Genomic DNA, 16,790 nt, shown 5'->3' on the forward strand with positions numbered 1-16,790 from the left:
TGAGAATTGTTACTCTATTTTTACAATATATTATATATTTGAACTACATACTAAAAATATAGTAGTAAAGTGTATTGTTGTCTTATATATGTGAAAATTACTCTACATTTACTATAAATAATATTCACAGCAGTGATTTCTTAAAGGTTGCAACAGAATAATAATAAATTTGTCAAAAACAATATGAAAGCATATTGGATTATCTCACTTTTGTCGTAATATGCAATCAATAAATTATAGCAATAATTATTAATCCTTATCTAGTTTAGTAGTTTTTTAAATGTCTTTATCCTATATTACCTCAATTTGTAAACAGAATGAACTATGGGAAATGAATAAACTAGGAAAAATATAATTTTGTGACTTTAAGAATGATATATAAATGGAATCATAAAACATATATTTGAGATTGACTTTTAATTTTTTAATTTTATTTATTTTTTTATACAGCAGGTCCTTATTAGTCATCAATTTTATACATATCAGCGTATACATGTCAATCCCAATCGCCCAATTCATCCCACCACCCCACCCCCCAAGCTTTCCCCCCTTGGAGTCCATACGTTTGTTATCTACATCTGTGTCTCAATTAATGCCCTGCAAACCAGTTCATCTGTACCATTTTTTTGGTTCCACATATATGCGCTAACATACGATATTTGTTTTTCTCTTTCTGACTTAACTTCACTCTGTATGACAGTCTCTAGATCCATCCACGTCTCTACAAACGACCCAATTTCGTTCCTTTTTATGGCTGAGTAATATTCCATTGTATATATATACCACATCTTCTTTATCCATTCATCTGTCGATAGGCATTTAGGTTGCTTCCATGACCCAGCTATTGTAAATAGTGCTGCAGTGAACATTGGGGTGCATGTGTCTTTTTCAATTATGGTTTTCTCTGGGTATATGCCCAGTAGTGGGATTGCTGAATCATATGGTAATTCAATTTTTAGTTTTTTAATGAACATCCATACTGTTCTCCATAGTGGCTGTATCAACTTACATTCCCACCAACAGTGCAAGAGGGCTCCCTTTTCTCCACACCCTCTCCAGCATTTGTTGTTTGTAGATTTTCTGATGATGCCCATTCTAACTGGTGTGAGGTGATACCTCATTGTAGTTTTGATTTGCATTTCTCTAATAATCACTGATGTTGAGCAGCTTTTCATGTGCTTCTTGGCCATCTGTATGTCTTCTTTGGAGAAATGTCTATTTAGGTCTTCTGCCCATTTTTGGATTGGGTTCTTTGTTTTTTTAATATTGAGCTGCATGAGCTGTTTATATATTTTGGACATTAATCCTTTGTCCGTTGATTCCTTCGCAAATATTTTCTCCCATTCTGAGGGTTGTCTTTTCATCTTGTTTATGGTTTTCTTTGCTGTGCAAAAGCTTTGAAGTTTCATTAGGTCTCATTTGTTTATTTTTGTTTTTATTTCCATTACTCTAGGAGGTGGATCAAAAAAGATCTTGCTGTGATTTATATCAAAGAGTGTTCTTCCTATGTTTTCCTCTAAGAGTTTTATAGTGTCCGGTCTTACATTTAGGTCTCTAATCCATTTTGAGTTTATTTTTGTGTATGGTGTTAGGGAGTGTTCTAATTTTATTCTTTTACATGTAGCTCTCCAGTTTTCCCAGTACCACTTACTGAAGAGACTGTCTTTTCTCCATTGCATATCCTTGCCTCCTTTGTCATAGATTAGTTGACTAGAGGTGGGTGGGTTTATCTCTGGGCTTTCTATCTTGTTCCATTGATCTATGTTTCTGTTTTTGTGCCAGTACCATCTTGTCTTGATTACCGTAGCTTTGTAGTATAGTCTGAAGTCAGGGAGTCTAATTGCTCCAGCTCCGTTTTTTTCCCTCAAGACTGCTTTGGCTATTCGGGGTCTTTTGTGTCTCCAAATTTTAAGATTTTTTGTTCTAGTTCTGTAAAAAATGCCATTGGTAATTTGATAGGGATTGCAATGAATCTGTAGATTGCTTTTGGGTAGTATAGTCATTTCCACAATATAGTCATTTTCTTCCAATCCAAGAACATGGTATATCTCTACATCTGTTGGTATTATCTTTAATTTCTTTCATCAGTGTCTTATAGTTTTCTGCATACAGGTCTTTTGTCTCCCTAGGTAGGTTTATTCCTAGGTATTTTATTCTTTTTGTTGCAATGGTAAATGGGAGTGTTTCCTTAATTTCTCTTTCAGGTTTTTCATCATTAGTGTATAGGAATGCAAGAGATTTCTGTGCATTAATTTTGTATCCTGAAACTTTACCAAATTCATTGATTAGTTCTAGTAGTTTTCTGGTGGCATCTTTAGGATTCTCTATGTATAGTATCATATCATCTGCAAACAGTGACAGTTTTACTTCTTCTTTTCCAATTTGTATTCCTTTTATTTCTTTTTCTTCTCTGATTGCCATGGCTAGGACATCCAAAACTATGTTGAATAACAGTGGTGAAAGTGGACATCCTTGTCTTGTTCCTGATCTTAGAAGAAATGCTTTCAGTTTTTCACCACTGAGAATGATGTTTGCTGTGGGTCTGTCATATATGGCCTTTATTATGTTGAGGTAGGTTCCCTCTATGCCCACTTTCTGGAGAGTTTTTATCATAAGTGGGTGTTGAATTTTGTCAAAAGCTTTTTCTGCATCTATTGAGATGATCATATGGTTTTTCTTTTTCAATTTGTTAATATGGTTTATCACATTGATTGATTTACGTATATTGAAGAATCCTTGCATCCCTGGGATAAATCCCACTTGATCATGGTGTATGGTCCTTTTAATGTGTTGTTGGATTCTGTTTGCCAGTATTTTGTTGAGGATTTTTGCATCTATATTCATCCGTGATATTGGTCTGCAATTTTCTTTTTTTGTAGTATCTTTGTCTGGTTTTGGTATCAGGGTGATGGTGGCCTCATAGAATGAGGTTGGGACTGTTCCTTCCTCTGCAATTTTTTGGAAGAGTTTGAGAAGGATGGGTGTTAGCTCTTCTCTAACTGTTTGACAGAATTCACCTGTGAAGCCATCTGGTCCTGGACTTCTGTTTGTTGGAAGATTTTTAATCACAGTTTCAATTTCATTCCTTGTGATTGGTCTGTTCATATTTTCTGTTTCTTCCTGGTTCAGTCTTGGAAGGTTATACCTTTCTAAGAATTTGTCCATTCCTTCCAGGTTGTTCATTTTATTGGCATAGAGTTACTTGTAATAGTCTCTTAGGATGCTTTGTATTTCTGCGGTGTCTACTGTAACTTCTCCTTTTTCATTTCTAATTTTATTGATTTGAGTCCTCTCCCTCTTTTTCTTGATGAGTCTGGCTAATGGTGTATCAATTTTGTTTATCTTCTCAAAGAACCAGCTTTTAGTTTTATTGATCTTTGCTATTGTTTTCTTTGTTTCTATTTCATTTATTTCTGTTCTGATCTTTGATTTCTTTCCTTCTGCTAACTTTGGGTTTTGTTTGTTCTTCTTTCTCTAATTCCTTTAGGTGTAAGGTTAGATTGTTTATTTGAGATTTTACTTGTTTCTTGAGGTAGGCCTATATAGCTATAAACTTCCCTCTTAGAACTGCTTTTGCTGCATCTCATAGGTTTTGGATTGTCGTATTTTCATTGTCATTTGTCTCTAGGTATTTTTTGATTTCCTCTTTGATTTCTTCAGTGACCTCTTGGTTATTTAGTAACGTATTGTTTAGCCTCCATGTGTTTGTGTTTCTTACGGTTTTTTTTCCCTGTAATTCATTTCTAATCTCATAGCGTTGTGGTCAGAAAAGATGCTTGATATGATTTCAATTTTCTTAAATTTACTGTGGCTTGATTTGTGACCCAAGATGTGATCTATCCTGGAGAATGTTCTGTGTGCACTTGAGAAGAAAGTGTAATCTTTTGTTTCTGGATGGAATGTCCTATAAATATCAATTAAATGTATCTGGTCTATTGTGTCATTTAAAGCTTCTGTTTCCTTATTTATTTTCATTTTGGATGATCTGTCCATTGGTGTAAGTGAGGTGTTAAAGTCCCCCACTATTACTGTGTTACTACCGATTTCCTCTTTTATAGCTGTTAGAAGTTGCCTTATGTATTGAGGTGCTCCTATGTTGGGTGCATATATATTTATAATTGTTATATCTTCTTCTTGGATTGATCCCTGGATCATTATGTAGTGTCCTTCCTTGTCTCTTGTAACATTCTTTATTTTAAAGTCTATTTTATCTGATATGAGTATAGCTACTCCAGCTTTCTTTTGATTTCCATTTACATGGAATATCTTTTTCCATCCCCTCACTCTCAGTCTGTATGTGTCCCTAGGTCTAAAGTGGGTCTCTTGTAGACAGCATATATATGGGTCTTGTTTTTGTATCCATTCAGCCAGTCTATGTCTTTTGGTTGGGGCATTTAATCTATTCACGTTTAAGGTAATTATCGATATGTATGTTCCTATGACCATTTTCTTAATTGTTTTGGGTTTGTTTTTGTAGGTCCTTTTCTTCTCTTGTGTTTCCCACTTAGAGAAGTTCCTTTAGCATTTGTTGTAGAGCTGGTTTGGTGGTGCTGAATTCTCGTAGCTTTTGCTTGTCTGTAAAGCTTTTGATTTCTCCATCAAATCTAAATGAGATCCTTGCCGGGTAGAGTAATCTTGGTTGTATGTTCTTCCCTTTCATCACTTTAAGTATATCATGCCACTCCCTTCTGGCTTGCAGAGTTTCTGCTGAGAAATCAGCTGTTAACCTTATGGGAGTTCCCTTGTATGTTATTTGTCGTTTTTCCCTTGCTGCTTTCAATAATTTTTCTTTAATTTTTCTTTAATTTTTGCCACTTTGATTACTATGTGTCTCGGCGTGTTTCTCCTTGGGTTTATCCTGTATGGGACTTGCTGCACTTCCTGGACTTGGGTGGCTATTTCCTTCCCCATGTTAGGGAAGTTTTCGACTATAATCTCTTCAAATATTTTCTCAGGTCCTTTCTCTCTCTCTTCTCCTTCTGGGACCCCTATGATGCGAATGTTGTTGCATTTAATGTTGTCCCAGAGGTCTCTTAGACTGTCTTCATTTCTTTTCATTCTTTTTTCTTTATTCTGTTCCACAGCAGTGAATTCCACCATTCTGTCTTCCAGGTCACTTATCCGTTCTTCTGCCTCAGTTATTCTGCTATTGATTCCTCCTAGTGTAGTTTTCACTTCAGTTATTGTATTGTTCATCTCTGTCTGTTTGTTCTTTCATTCTTCTAGGTCTTTGTTAAACATTTCTTGCATCTTCTCGATCTTTGCCTCCATTCTTTTTCCGAGGTCCTGGATCATCTTCACTATCATTATTCAGAATTCTTTTTCTGGAAGGTTGCCTATCTCCACTTCATTTAGTTGTTTTTCTGGGGTTTTATGTTGTTCCTTCATCTGGTACATAGCCCTCTGCCTTTTCATCTTGTCTGTCTTTCTGTGAATGTGGTTTTTGTTCCACAGTCTGCAGGATTGTAGTTCTTCTTGCTTCTGCTGTCTGCCCTCTGGTGGATGAGGCTATCTAAGAGGCTTGTGCAAGTTCCCTGATGGGAGGGACTGGTGGTGGGTAGAGCTGACTCGAGATTGACTTTTTTATTCAGCATAATGCCCTTGAGATCCATCCCAGTTGATGTGTGTATCAGTAGTTCATTCCTTTTTATTGCTGAGTAATATTACATGGTATTGATGCACCACAGTTTAACTGTTCACTTTTTGTAAGACATTTTGGTTGTTTCTAGTTTTGGGCTAATACAAATAAAGTTTTCTAATAGGTGTATAGTGATGCCTCATTGTGATCTTATTTTGCATTTCTCTAATGACAGGTGATGTTGAACATCTTTTCATATGCTAATTTGCCATCGTTTAATCTGGTGAAATGGCTTTTTGTATCTTTTGTTAATTTTCTGGTTGTATTATTTGAGTTTTTTAATGCTGGCTTTCAAGAATTCTTTATAGATTCTAGATGAGTCCTTTGTCACATATGTCGTTTGCAAATAATTTCTCCTAGTCTGTAGCTTGTCTTTTCATTTTCTTAATGGATTTTTCACAGACCAAAAGTTTTTAATCTTGATAAAGTCAACTTATCAATTTTTCCTTTTATGAATCATGCTTTCAGTGTCACGTCTAAAACCTCTATAAACCAAGGCTTAGCTCATGAAGATTTTTTCCTCTGTTTACTTTGAGAAGTTACATAGTTTCACATTTCACATTTAAATGTATGATCCATTTTGAGCTAATTTTTGTATAACGTATGAGGTATAAGTTAAGGTTCATTTTTTTGCCAGTAGACATCCAACTGTTCCAGCACTATTTATTAAAAAGATGATTCTTCCTACAAGGTCTGCTTTTGTACCTTTGTTAAAAGTCAGCTGGCTGCATTTGTGGGGCTATTACTGCATTCTCTATTCTAATCCATTGATTTATGTGTCTCTCCCTATACCAATACTACACTGTCTTGATTACTATATAGCTATATGGTCTTGAAATCAAGTAAATTGTACCCACTTATTCTTTTTTCAAAGCTGTTTTAGCTATTATAGTTCCTATACTTTCCCATGTAAATTTTAAAGTAAATTGGTCTATGTCTACAAAAAAAAAACTAGAATTTGACAGAAATTGTGCTAAAATTGTGTATTGATTTGGGGAGAATTTACATCATTTCCATCATTTCTATGTTGAGTCTTCCAAGCCATAAACATGGTACATTTCTCCAATTATTTAGACCTTTGATTTTTTTCATCAGTGTTTTGTACTTTACAGCATAAAAGTCTTGTACATATTTTGTTATATTAACACCTAAGTAGTTCAATATTTTTGGAGTGATTGTAAATGATATTGTATTTTTTTTTTTAATTTTTTCTTTCTCGGAAAGAACAACAATGGGGTTGTTAAAAGGCAATCAGCCAAGGACCAGGGGAGCCATTCAATCAGCACATGTGGCACGACAAGTATCCCACTCAGTCAGTGATGCAGGATTCCCCTCAGTCACCAACTGCTCCTAGGAACAGCTCGTGGCTGGTCTGGTATACTCAGGATAAGGGGTAAGGCACAGTGCTATCTTAGTCCCAAGAACCAAAAGATCTGACTCTTTGTAGACCCTAAGAATTAAATCCATTCTGTGCCCTGGGTGGAAGGGGGAGAGTTCAAGTCACTTTATAATACTTGCCTCACCCTAAATACCACCTGTCCCCTTCCACCTCCCTTTTCTTGCAGTCCTGATTATCCAAGGAACATCTACAACTCTGTTTGATGGAGGCAACGGTGTTAAGACTAAATGTGAATATGCAACACACCAGTGATATTGTATTTTTAATTCCAGTTTCTATGTGTTCACTGTTAGTATATACAAATATAACATTGTTGTAAGCTGATTTTATATCTTGCAACCTTGCTGAATTCACTTATTAGTTCTAGTTTTTTCATAGATTCCATGTTTTTATATGTGTAGAACATCATGTCTCCTTCAAATAGGGTCAACTGTTTGCTTTCTTTCCAATTCATATGCCTTTTATTTCTTTATCTTGCCTAGTAGTACTGTCTAGAACTTCCAGTACTATGTTTAATAGATGTGTTAAGAATATGCCTTGTTCCCAACCTTAGGGTAAAGCATTCAGTCATTCATCATTAACTATGGTATTAGCTGTGAAATTTTTATAGATATTCTGAACCAAGTTTAGGAAGTTCCACTCTATTCCTAGTTTTTAGAGAGATTATTTTTTTAAATCATGAATCGGTGTTGAATTTTTCAAATGCTTTTTCTACATCAATTGGTACACTCATACAAGTTTTCCTCTTGTTAATGTGGATGGATTACACTGATTGATTTTCAAACACTGAACCAACCTGGCATCCCTGAAATCAACCCCACTTGGTCATGGGACATAATTCCTTTTACATACTGCTGATTTCTATTTGCTAATGTTTTGTTGAGGATTTCCGCATCTATGAATATTGGCCTATAATTTTCTTTTTTGTACTGTCTTTGATTTTGGTATTAGGACAACATTAGCCTCATAAAATGAACTGGGAACTGATCCACCTTCTTCCATTATCTGGAAAAGAATATATAGAATCAGTGTCAATTCTTTAAAATTTTGGTAGAATTCTCCAGCGAAACCAGTTGAGCCCCAAGATTTCATTTTAGGAATTTTTTTTTTTTTTTGTAAATTCAATTCCCCTAATAGTCATAGGGCTATTCAAATTATCCATTTTGTATTAGGTGATAGTCTACACTTTTCTACAAATTGGTGCATTTCATCTAAGTTATTACATTTTTTCCCAAGAGCAAGCCAACCCAAGAATTCTACCTAGCAAGCATCAGATGAAGTTGGGAAGTTATCTCAATTACAAAATGCCAAGGCACTTGAAGTAATAGTTTTAGGTTTACACTATGTGGCATCTCTTATAACAGTGACTTATAAAGCATCCCACTGAAGCTGTTTTTCAAGGAGTGGCAATGTATTTGGGCAATCCAACCATACCATCCTCACTGGTTAACCTTGTAAACACCATACACACACCACATGCAGAATGACTCTCCAGCTACACACAAACTAGAAGAGTTAACTGGACGTGAAGGGATCACATCTTGGTATTTTTACTCTGATGTTCAAGTCAGTGTTCCTCCTAGCCTCTTTTTTTTTTTTTAACTCTGTTTAAAACTCACAAGAAGTTGCAAAAATAACAGAGTCCCATGTACCGTTCACCCAGCTTCTCCTGATGGTGACATCTTATATAGCTATAGCACAATATCAAAACCAGGAAACTGACATTAGTACATTACTAGATTATGGATTCCTTTATCGTTTTTATACATAAGCTATATTATAGTGAACTTTCTCAGAAACTCTCCCAGCACTTGGGCATCCTATTAGCAATCAAACTACCAATCCAGACTTCTAATTCAGCTGCAAACTACCTATATATAAATAATCCTTCTACACACAAACATATACATACTCTATATATTCATACCTCACACACAGAAACACGAAAGTTTGCATCCACACATGCACAAACTTATATGAAAACAATAGCAATCCCATCCTTCTTATCTGAGTACTGTATTTCACTAATTTCTACTTTCCCTAGCTATTACTACATGAAGACTATGTGTAAATGAGTCTGAGGGCTAAAAGAAATCTTTAAAAGTTATCTAACATAAAAATCCATCCAATGCTTGATTCCTTGTACAACATCCTCATCAATGATCCTTCAGCTTTACTTGAGCATTTCTAATGACAAGAAACAAACAAGATATGAAGGAATCCAATCCACCTTTGGTCAATCCTAATTTTTGAAAGGTATCTGTAATCATTAGCCCAAAACTTAAAAATCTGTACTCATTTACTTCTAGTTGTATCCTTTGGGGGATATGAACAAAAAAGGCTTATCCCTCACTGCCTTTCTCCCAGGAAAGACAGATGCTCTATTTTGCCTAAGATGTCCTAGTTTGCATCTATTGCTCTGGCATACTTAATAACCCCTTTTACCCTCAAGATCTGAACAGAACATTATATATTCACTCTATCCTGTATAGCCCTCAAAATATGAAGACCACACGTTTTCATTAGGTTAACCTCATTTTTCAGCTCTTCTTTGTATGATACAATTTTGAGGGCCTTCACTAGCCTTATCATTCTTGCTTCTGAATGCATACCAGCTTATTGATATTCCAAGAGCTTAAGTTCCTTGTCCCATATATATATATTAATGAAAGATTTTCGAATCCCAATTAAAGAACAGAAAGTCACGTACACCCCTTTGAATTCTAGACCAAGATACAGCATTGCAATTTCTGTGCCTCTGGGTAAAGACATCTGAGTGTCTTGAACCATGATACTAGGTAGCAGTCTCACATTATACCAGTAGGTGTCACTCTATATATGATATATTTAAAGTTATTTAAGTCTCAATTTCATTCATTCAACAAATTTTTATTAAGCATCCATTATGTGCCAGGCATGATTCTAGGTGCTATGAGATTATAGAGGTGAATAAGACACGATCTGATTTTCATGGAGCTTACAGGCTAGATATTAATGAACAAATCTGCTTTATTTACTTTATATATAAAAGTCTATAAAATTCTATTCCTAGAGAGATTTTATTTTCCTGAGTTATTAGATAATAACACTCAAAATAACTCATGAAGAACATATTAATGAAACAGAATCAGAGCGGTACAGGTGAGATTAATGTATCCAGTGTATTTTCTAGCTGTTTGAATTGATGCAACACTTCTCTTCCAAACTTCAAGTTTCTAAAACCCAAATTTTAGGTATCCCTCATTACAGTGGGGAGGAATTTATCTTAAAAAACAATTCAAAACTAACACAACATTGTAAAGCAATTATACTGCAATTTAAAAAAAAATTCAAATTTTAAAAAAATCTACCTATTCATGTTTTTACAAAGGAGAGACTGGTATACAAATTTTTAAAGATTATTTGTAAAGCTTATTAATTCCCAAGTTCATATTTCCTTGTTTCTACTTAGAAAAGTTAAAATGTCCCCTTCTAAATACCAACATACTCCCCAGGTTAATAAAAGAAAGACAGTAATGAATTATGCCTCAGCATAGAATTTAGGAATTCTTCCACTGTCAACATCCTTATTTGAATACATGTGAGACTCACAGCTATTATCAGGACTTAAAGGTGACCTACTCATGATTAGAGCAGAGCAATGAAAGGTCACACTTTGTCAAAATAAACAGATCTAAGAGAAGGAGGAGACACTGTACATCAAAAAAGTATATTTGCCTGCACAGAAATCCAAGAACTATTTAATTGCTATTTTACTTCTCTGTATTCTCAAATAGAATGTTCTCTAAACTGGAAAGGCTAGGAAAAACATGGTTAAGGAAATATTTCAGGCTCAAAAGTCCTACTGCTTAGAATTCTTTAACTTCAAAATTCAGTCAAATAAATCTATTTGAGAAAAATGATGCTTATAAGAATTTAATAAGACCTGAGAGCTTCATGTAATATCCAACCTACTGTTTATTTTGAAATACCTCAAACTCTTATTAGTTACTGTTCAAATTACCTGAAATATACTGCATATTGTTCAATTTTAGCATGGACTCACAAGCATACTTTAGAACACAAGAAATACTCAATGAACATGAAGTTATAAATAAACACTAAGGTGCTTCATAAAACATGGTTAACATAAAAAAGATTAAATTAATTTATACCTAATATTAAGGCATTTTCTTTCACTTTGAAAGGTAAAGTGGTGGTTGACCAAATATATGTAAAACACGGTTTACTGTGTATGATTTTTAAATTACATTTGTAAACTCTCTGACAGGCTCAGTACTGTTAATGTCTGGCATATCTGAGATGTCACCAAATTTGGGGAAACTCAATGGCAGAGACCTCTATTATCGCAGTACTTTTATTCCAAATATAAAAATGTGTGTGTGCAAAAGGGGGTTTAGTGTATTGGAAAAAGCACAGCTTTTGGTGTCACAACGATCTACGTTCGAATTTCAGTACCACTCTAAATAGATATGTGATTTCTGGGCAAGTTACTTAAACTGTTCTAAGCATCGCTTTTCCACCAACATGCAAATAACAGGTTGGATAGGATTAATACATTGTTTATATTATATAAATGCCTAATACATGGTTTGATACATAGAAGGTACTCAAGAAATGGTATTTATTAGGAGAATGTCATTTTTTTTGACCATTAGATTGACTATACCAGTTAATGTTGAACAACTACTGACTCACTAGTTTTTATAACTATAACAGGTTTATAAAAACCAAACCCCTTTTGAATGCCAACAAATAAGCACCTTCTCCTTTAACACAAGTATATTTTGCATGACCTTACATGAATTGCTTAGATAAAAGCTTTTTCTCTTCTCTTTTGTTATTTTAAAGTGCAGATGCATTTGAGTCATTTTCTCCTTTTGTTTCATATCCTTAAGATCCAAAGCTTCAAAGACATAATGTCAGCATGCATCGATTTATGACTGAACTCTTGAAGAGACACTGAAGAATTACCTTGTCAATCACCCCAAGGACTCTGAAGGCCTTCAGCTCCTCGGCAGGGCTCCTTAGGTTCCAAGGGGGCCTTGAACTTAGTGATCCTGGAGGCTAATGGAAGATATCAAAGATTATACATCAATCAGGGAGGTGCTTGAAGGAAGACTGCCTGCTGAAGCAAATGCCAGGCCAAAGGAACTAAATTTATCATAAATCAGAGAATGGAAAGATGAAAGGAGGAAGTTTCTGTTTGTCTGTAATGTAAAATAAAAAAAATAATAAAATCAAAAATGAAGAAAATCACAAATAAAAATCAAGAAAATAGTTGCAAGTAAATAAATCGTAACACTGAAAACAAAATTTTAAAAAGAAAAATTAATGAGCTGATATAGTTTCCAGAGCACCAATGCAATTCAGAACTGTACAGCTGTAATGAAACTTTGTAACAAATGGCTAACTGAGCCAACAATCAATCACAGCCTTATATTTACCCCAGAAGGCTCAAGAGTAATTTAGAAGGAGGGGACTAAAACAAACGTAACAATAGATAAACTTGGGGAGGGAAGGAACATAAGTCATTTTCTCTCATCATAAAACTATAGTCCTTTAATGTTACTTTATAAATATATACTAGGTATGTTAGGGATTGGCAAATTCAAGTTCAATCAGAATTGCCAATAATGGTGAAAAATTAAGAAACTCTGTCATATAACCAATAATTATTAGAACTGAGATTGTGTAAGCCTAGAAAAGAGACGATTTACAGAAGAAAGAAAATATTTTTTAATATTTGAACATCTGTGATATGGAAAACTTAGTCTGTTCACCACAAAAAAAAGTCCAAAAAAGATCAGTGAATAAGGAAGGGATATTTCAGTACCACATACAATAAAAGAATAATCCTAACTTTCCATCCATTGGTCTTAGTTTTTCCCTATCAGTAAAGTAAAACATTAGACTAGATAAACTCTAAAGACATCTCCATTTGGCATTTACAACCAGAAAGCAATGCTTTATTAATCCTTATATTAAAATGGTGATGCTGCAAAGGATGACAGGACACACAAAGCCTTATTATACCCCCAAAGCAGACCTTTTTGTTGTTAAAAAATCTGTTAGAATATATAGGAAACATTTATCACCCCCAGGAGCAGACGATAAATATCCTGGTTAACCAAATGTCATGATTACCAGAGTTACTGAGTTACATTTTTGATACTTCAAGTCCTAGTGCAGCTCAGCATCACTAGACAAGAAGCTCCTTGAGAACAGGAAGTATGCCTTATTCGTCTTTATATTCACAGTGCCTAGCATGTTGGTTAGAAGCAGAGAGAAAGAGCAGAAAAGAGAGGAAGGAGGAAGAGAGGAGGGTAACGAGTTAGGGAGGTTGCATAGACAAATTGGGTGTCTTTTACAAACGGGGAAAACTGTCACTTTGTGAAATTTTCTAAAAGCAGCAATCTTAATTGCTTTCAAAATAATTTCTTTTTGTTTTTAGGTTTAGTAAGCAAATACTAACTTCAATATGCCTAAAGAGGTGGCATTTAATTTGTTTAAAAAAAGACATCTTTTTATTTTTTAAAGAGACTTAACTTGAGAATGCTGGTGACAGTGGCAACTGGACAGGATGATAATCTTTTCTTTCTTTTAAAGTACATTGCTCTTTTTTTATGTTTTATTTTACTTATTTATTTTTGGCTGTGTTGGGTCTTTGTTGCTGCGTGCGGGCTTTCTCTAGTTGCGGCGAGCAGGGGCTACTCTTCATTGCGGTGTGCGAGCTTCTCATTACAGTGGCTTCTCTTGTTGCGGAGCACAGGCTCCAGGCACGCAGGCTTCAGTAGTTGTGGCATGCGGGCTCAGTAGTTGTGGCTCGCAAGCTCTAGAGCTCAGGCTCAGTAGTTGTGGCGCACGGGCTTAGTTGCTCTGCAGCATGTGGGATCTTCCCGGACAAAGACTTGAACCCGTGTCATCTGCATTGGCAGGTGGATTCTTAACCACTATGCCACGAGGGAAGCCCGATAATAATCTTTTTAAATCTATTTAATTTCTACTTCTAGGATATGTTTCCAAAAAATTCCTTTTTAATCTCACTTTATTAGGTGCTGAGCTAGATGACATAAAACAAAGATACATCTCTGCCTCCCTAAAATCCAAGGGGAATTTTTAAGGACAGAAAAACATTTAGCAGAGTATTTTAATAGACATATAACAGAAATAGTCTCTTCTCTCTTAATCTATATTATTTTATCTTCATACCTCACGCTGGCCTGAGTGTAGTACTTACAAGAAGTTATTATTATAATCCCCATTTTACAGATAAATAAAAGGAAGTTCAGAATGGTTGGGTGTTTACCGTCAGAAAGAGCAGTGAAAGATCCTAGGCTAGACCCCAACTCCTTACTCTATTGCTTGCAGTCCTTCTGCTACACGACACATTCTGATAATTAAGAATTCACCTCCCCCTACTCTATTACCAAGTAAGAAATCACTGCTTGTGATTTTGGTGAAAGGAATGATTAGGAAAAGTTATAGGAGGAAAAATAACACTTTAAGTGATAACTTATCCGTTACATTCATCTTTGAAAATACGGCCAAACACGTCCAACATCCCTATTTCCTACTTATCCCTCTTATTCAGTGATGTCATTGGATCTTTCAGTTTCCAAAGAAAGTTATCAGTTCACTTTAGCAATCTCAACAGCAAAGACAGCAAACCACAAAATCTCTACTGTGCCTTTCAATAAATTACTGTGTGCCCACTATGTGCATGATAACTGAAAGGGATATAAATCATCAAAAGACACCGTCCCAGGACTTCCCTGGTGGTCCAGCAGTTAAGACTCTGAGCTCCCAATGCAGGGAGCTCGGGTTCAATCCCTGGTCAGGGAACTAGATCCCGCATGCTGCAACTAAGAGCCCACATGCCACAACTAAGAGCCCGCATGCCGCAACTAAAGATCCCGCACGCCGCAACTAAAGATCCCGAACGCTGCAACTAAGACATGGCACAGCCAAATAAATAAATATTAAAAAAAAAAAAGACATGGTCCCTAGCTTCAAGAAGTTTACAACTCACCTGAGGAGATAAGCCAAATACATGAAAAGTTAAGTAACAATAAGACATTTTTTAAAAACATAAGACAATAGAGATAAGTCACTAGTTTATCACATGTATGATAAACTGTGGTCTCAGAAAGAAGTGGAATCAAAGGGGATTTTAAATGTTATGTAGGAATTAGGTTAGGAAAGGATATTATACATAGGATTGGGGGAAAAAAAACTCTCTTGGTGGGGAAAAAAATGTTCAAATTGTAGAACAAAGGAAAATAAAATTGCACTTTTAAGGTTGGTCAGTTTTATTGACTTTAACAGGCCTTGAATGCCAGGGGAAAAAGTCTGGACTATGTTTTCCAGACTCTAGAAAGCAAGTTTTTGTATGAGAAACAACCCAACGAAAACAGTGATTTAGTAAGGTTACTTTTGCAAAGACAGGAATGGTGAAATTGTAATGGGGAAAGACCAAAGGCGAAGTGATCATTCAAGTTCTCTTTCTACTTTAACCATCTATAAAAGTTTAAGATCAGAGAAATGAACAAAGAAAGATCATGAAATAAAACCATCAATAAAAAATCCTGTATTTCTGATATGCAGTGTTTAAATTGGGTAGAATCCCTATAGATCTATTCCTTTTTTAGATGGCAAAAGGAAACATAAATCCACAGAATTTTAAGAAAAGAAAGAGACCGAGATCAAGTCCAACATTTTTTTTTTTTCAGATGAGAAAACTGAAAAGCAGCAAGGTTAAGCAATTTGTCTAAGATGACAAAACTAGGTAATAGATAAGAGGGGATTAAATCTTATTTATAAAATAATATAACATTGTTTAGGAAAACTTCAGCCAATGCTATTGGGGCAGGGTGGGGTGGAAATATTTCTAGGCAACATGGCTGATTTCCTTAAAGAAAAAAGTAAAAATTTCACTTATTTGTATTGGCTACTATATCAGAAGATGCCTAGAGAAGCAAGGAGTTCAAAACTTAAATACAGAGGGTGAGGAGAAGGGAAAGGCAAGAATATACGATAATCCAACAACCTTCAAAACCAAAGATGGCAAGTATATATCACTCAACTGCTCAAGCCAATGGCAGACTCTATTAGTCCCACACTCTGTCTTGCAATACAGCCACTACCAGTGGACTAGAGTTAGCACACTAGTAAAACCTATTTACTATTTCTGTTCAACATTGTCTAAATGGTTAAGTGAACCTTACCTTTGTTTTCATTTTGGGGGTTTTTTAAAGCTGTTGTTTATCCTGCCCAGAGTCTCTTTCACTCGATATTATTACCTTTTCTCAATGAGAGCTATCTCAATTCTTACCAATCTGTTAGTGAGGTACTTTTCAAACTTTAACATGTATGCACATCACCTGAGGACCCTGTAAAAATGGAGATTCGGATTCAGTCAGTCTTTGGTGGAGCCTAAGATTCTGCATTTCCAAGAAGCTACCAGGTGATGCTGTGCTGCTGGTCCACCAACCACATGTGGAGTAGGGTTAGCTACTCATCCTTAAATAACCTGAGAGTAAGTCAGCATTATTTGGGAGGGAACAAGCAATCAAGGACAAAAGAAAAGCTCTACAAAGAACATATCAAGAATCCACGCTCTGAACCATGATAGCTAACTACACTAGTTTCTGAACTTGGCTTCATCTGTAGATTTTTGGCTTTGCCGAGACTTTCATTGGCAACCTATTAACCCTCAATACTCAGTTTCCTAAAAAAGTCTCTCTTACATCA

At 35.3% G+C, this 16,790-nt stretch overlaps 1 protein-coding gene across 2 annotated transcripts in view; it reads right to left on the minus strand.

Annotated features, from left to right (window-relative positions):
• RPS6KC1 (ribosomal protein S6 kinase C1) overlaps positions 1 to 16,790 on the minus strand; it is a 204,392-nt gene that overhangs the window by 64,420 nt on the left and 123,182 nt on the right. For both annotated transcript variants that reach the window (XM_007175583.3, XM_007175582.3), the window contains one exon: positions 12,012 to 12,104. In XM_007175583.3, coding sequence (XP_007175645.2) covers positions 12,012 to 12,104 — 93 coding nt within the window. The remainder of the gene's footprint in view (positions 1 to 12,011; positions 12,105 to 16,790) is intronic.

The sequence above is a fragment of the Balaenoptera acutorostrata genome, chromosome 1, assembly GCF_949987535.1.
Source record: "Balaenoptera acutorostrata chromosome 1, mBalAcu1.1, whole genome shotgun sequence".
Taxonomy (NCBI): domain Eukaryota; kingdom Metazoa; phylum Chordata; class Mammalia; order Artiodactyla; family Balaenopteridae; genus Balaenoptera; species Balaenoptera acutorostrata.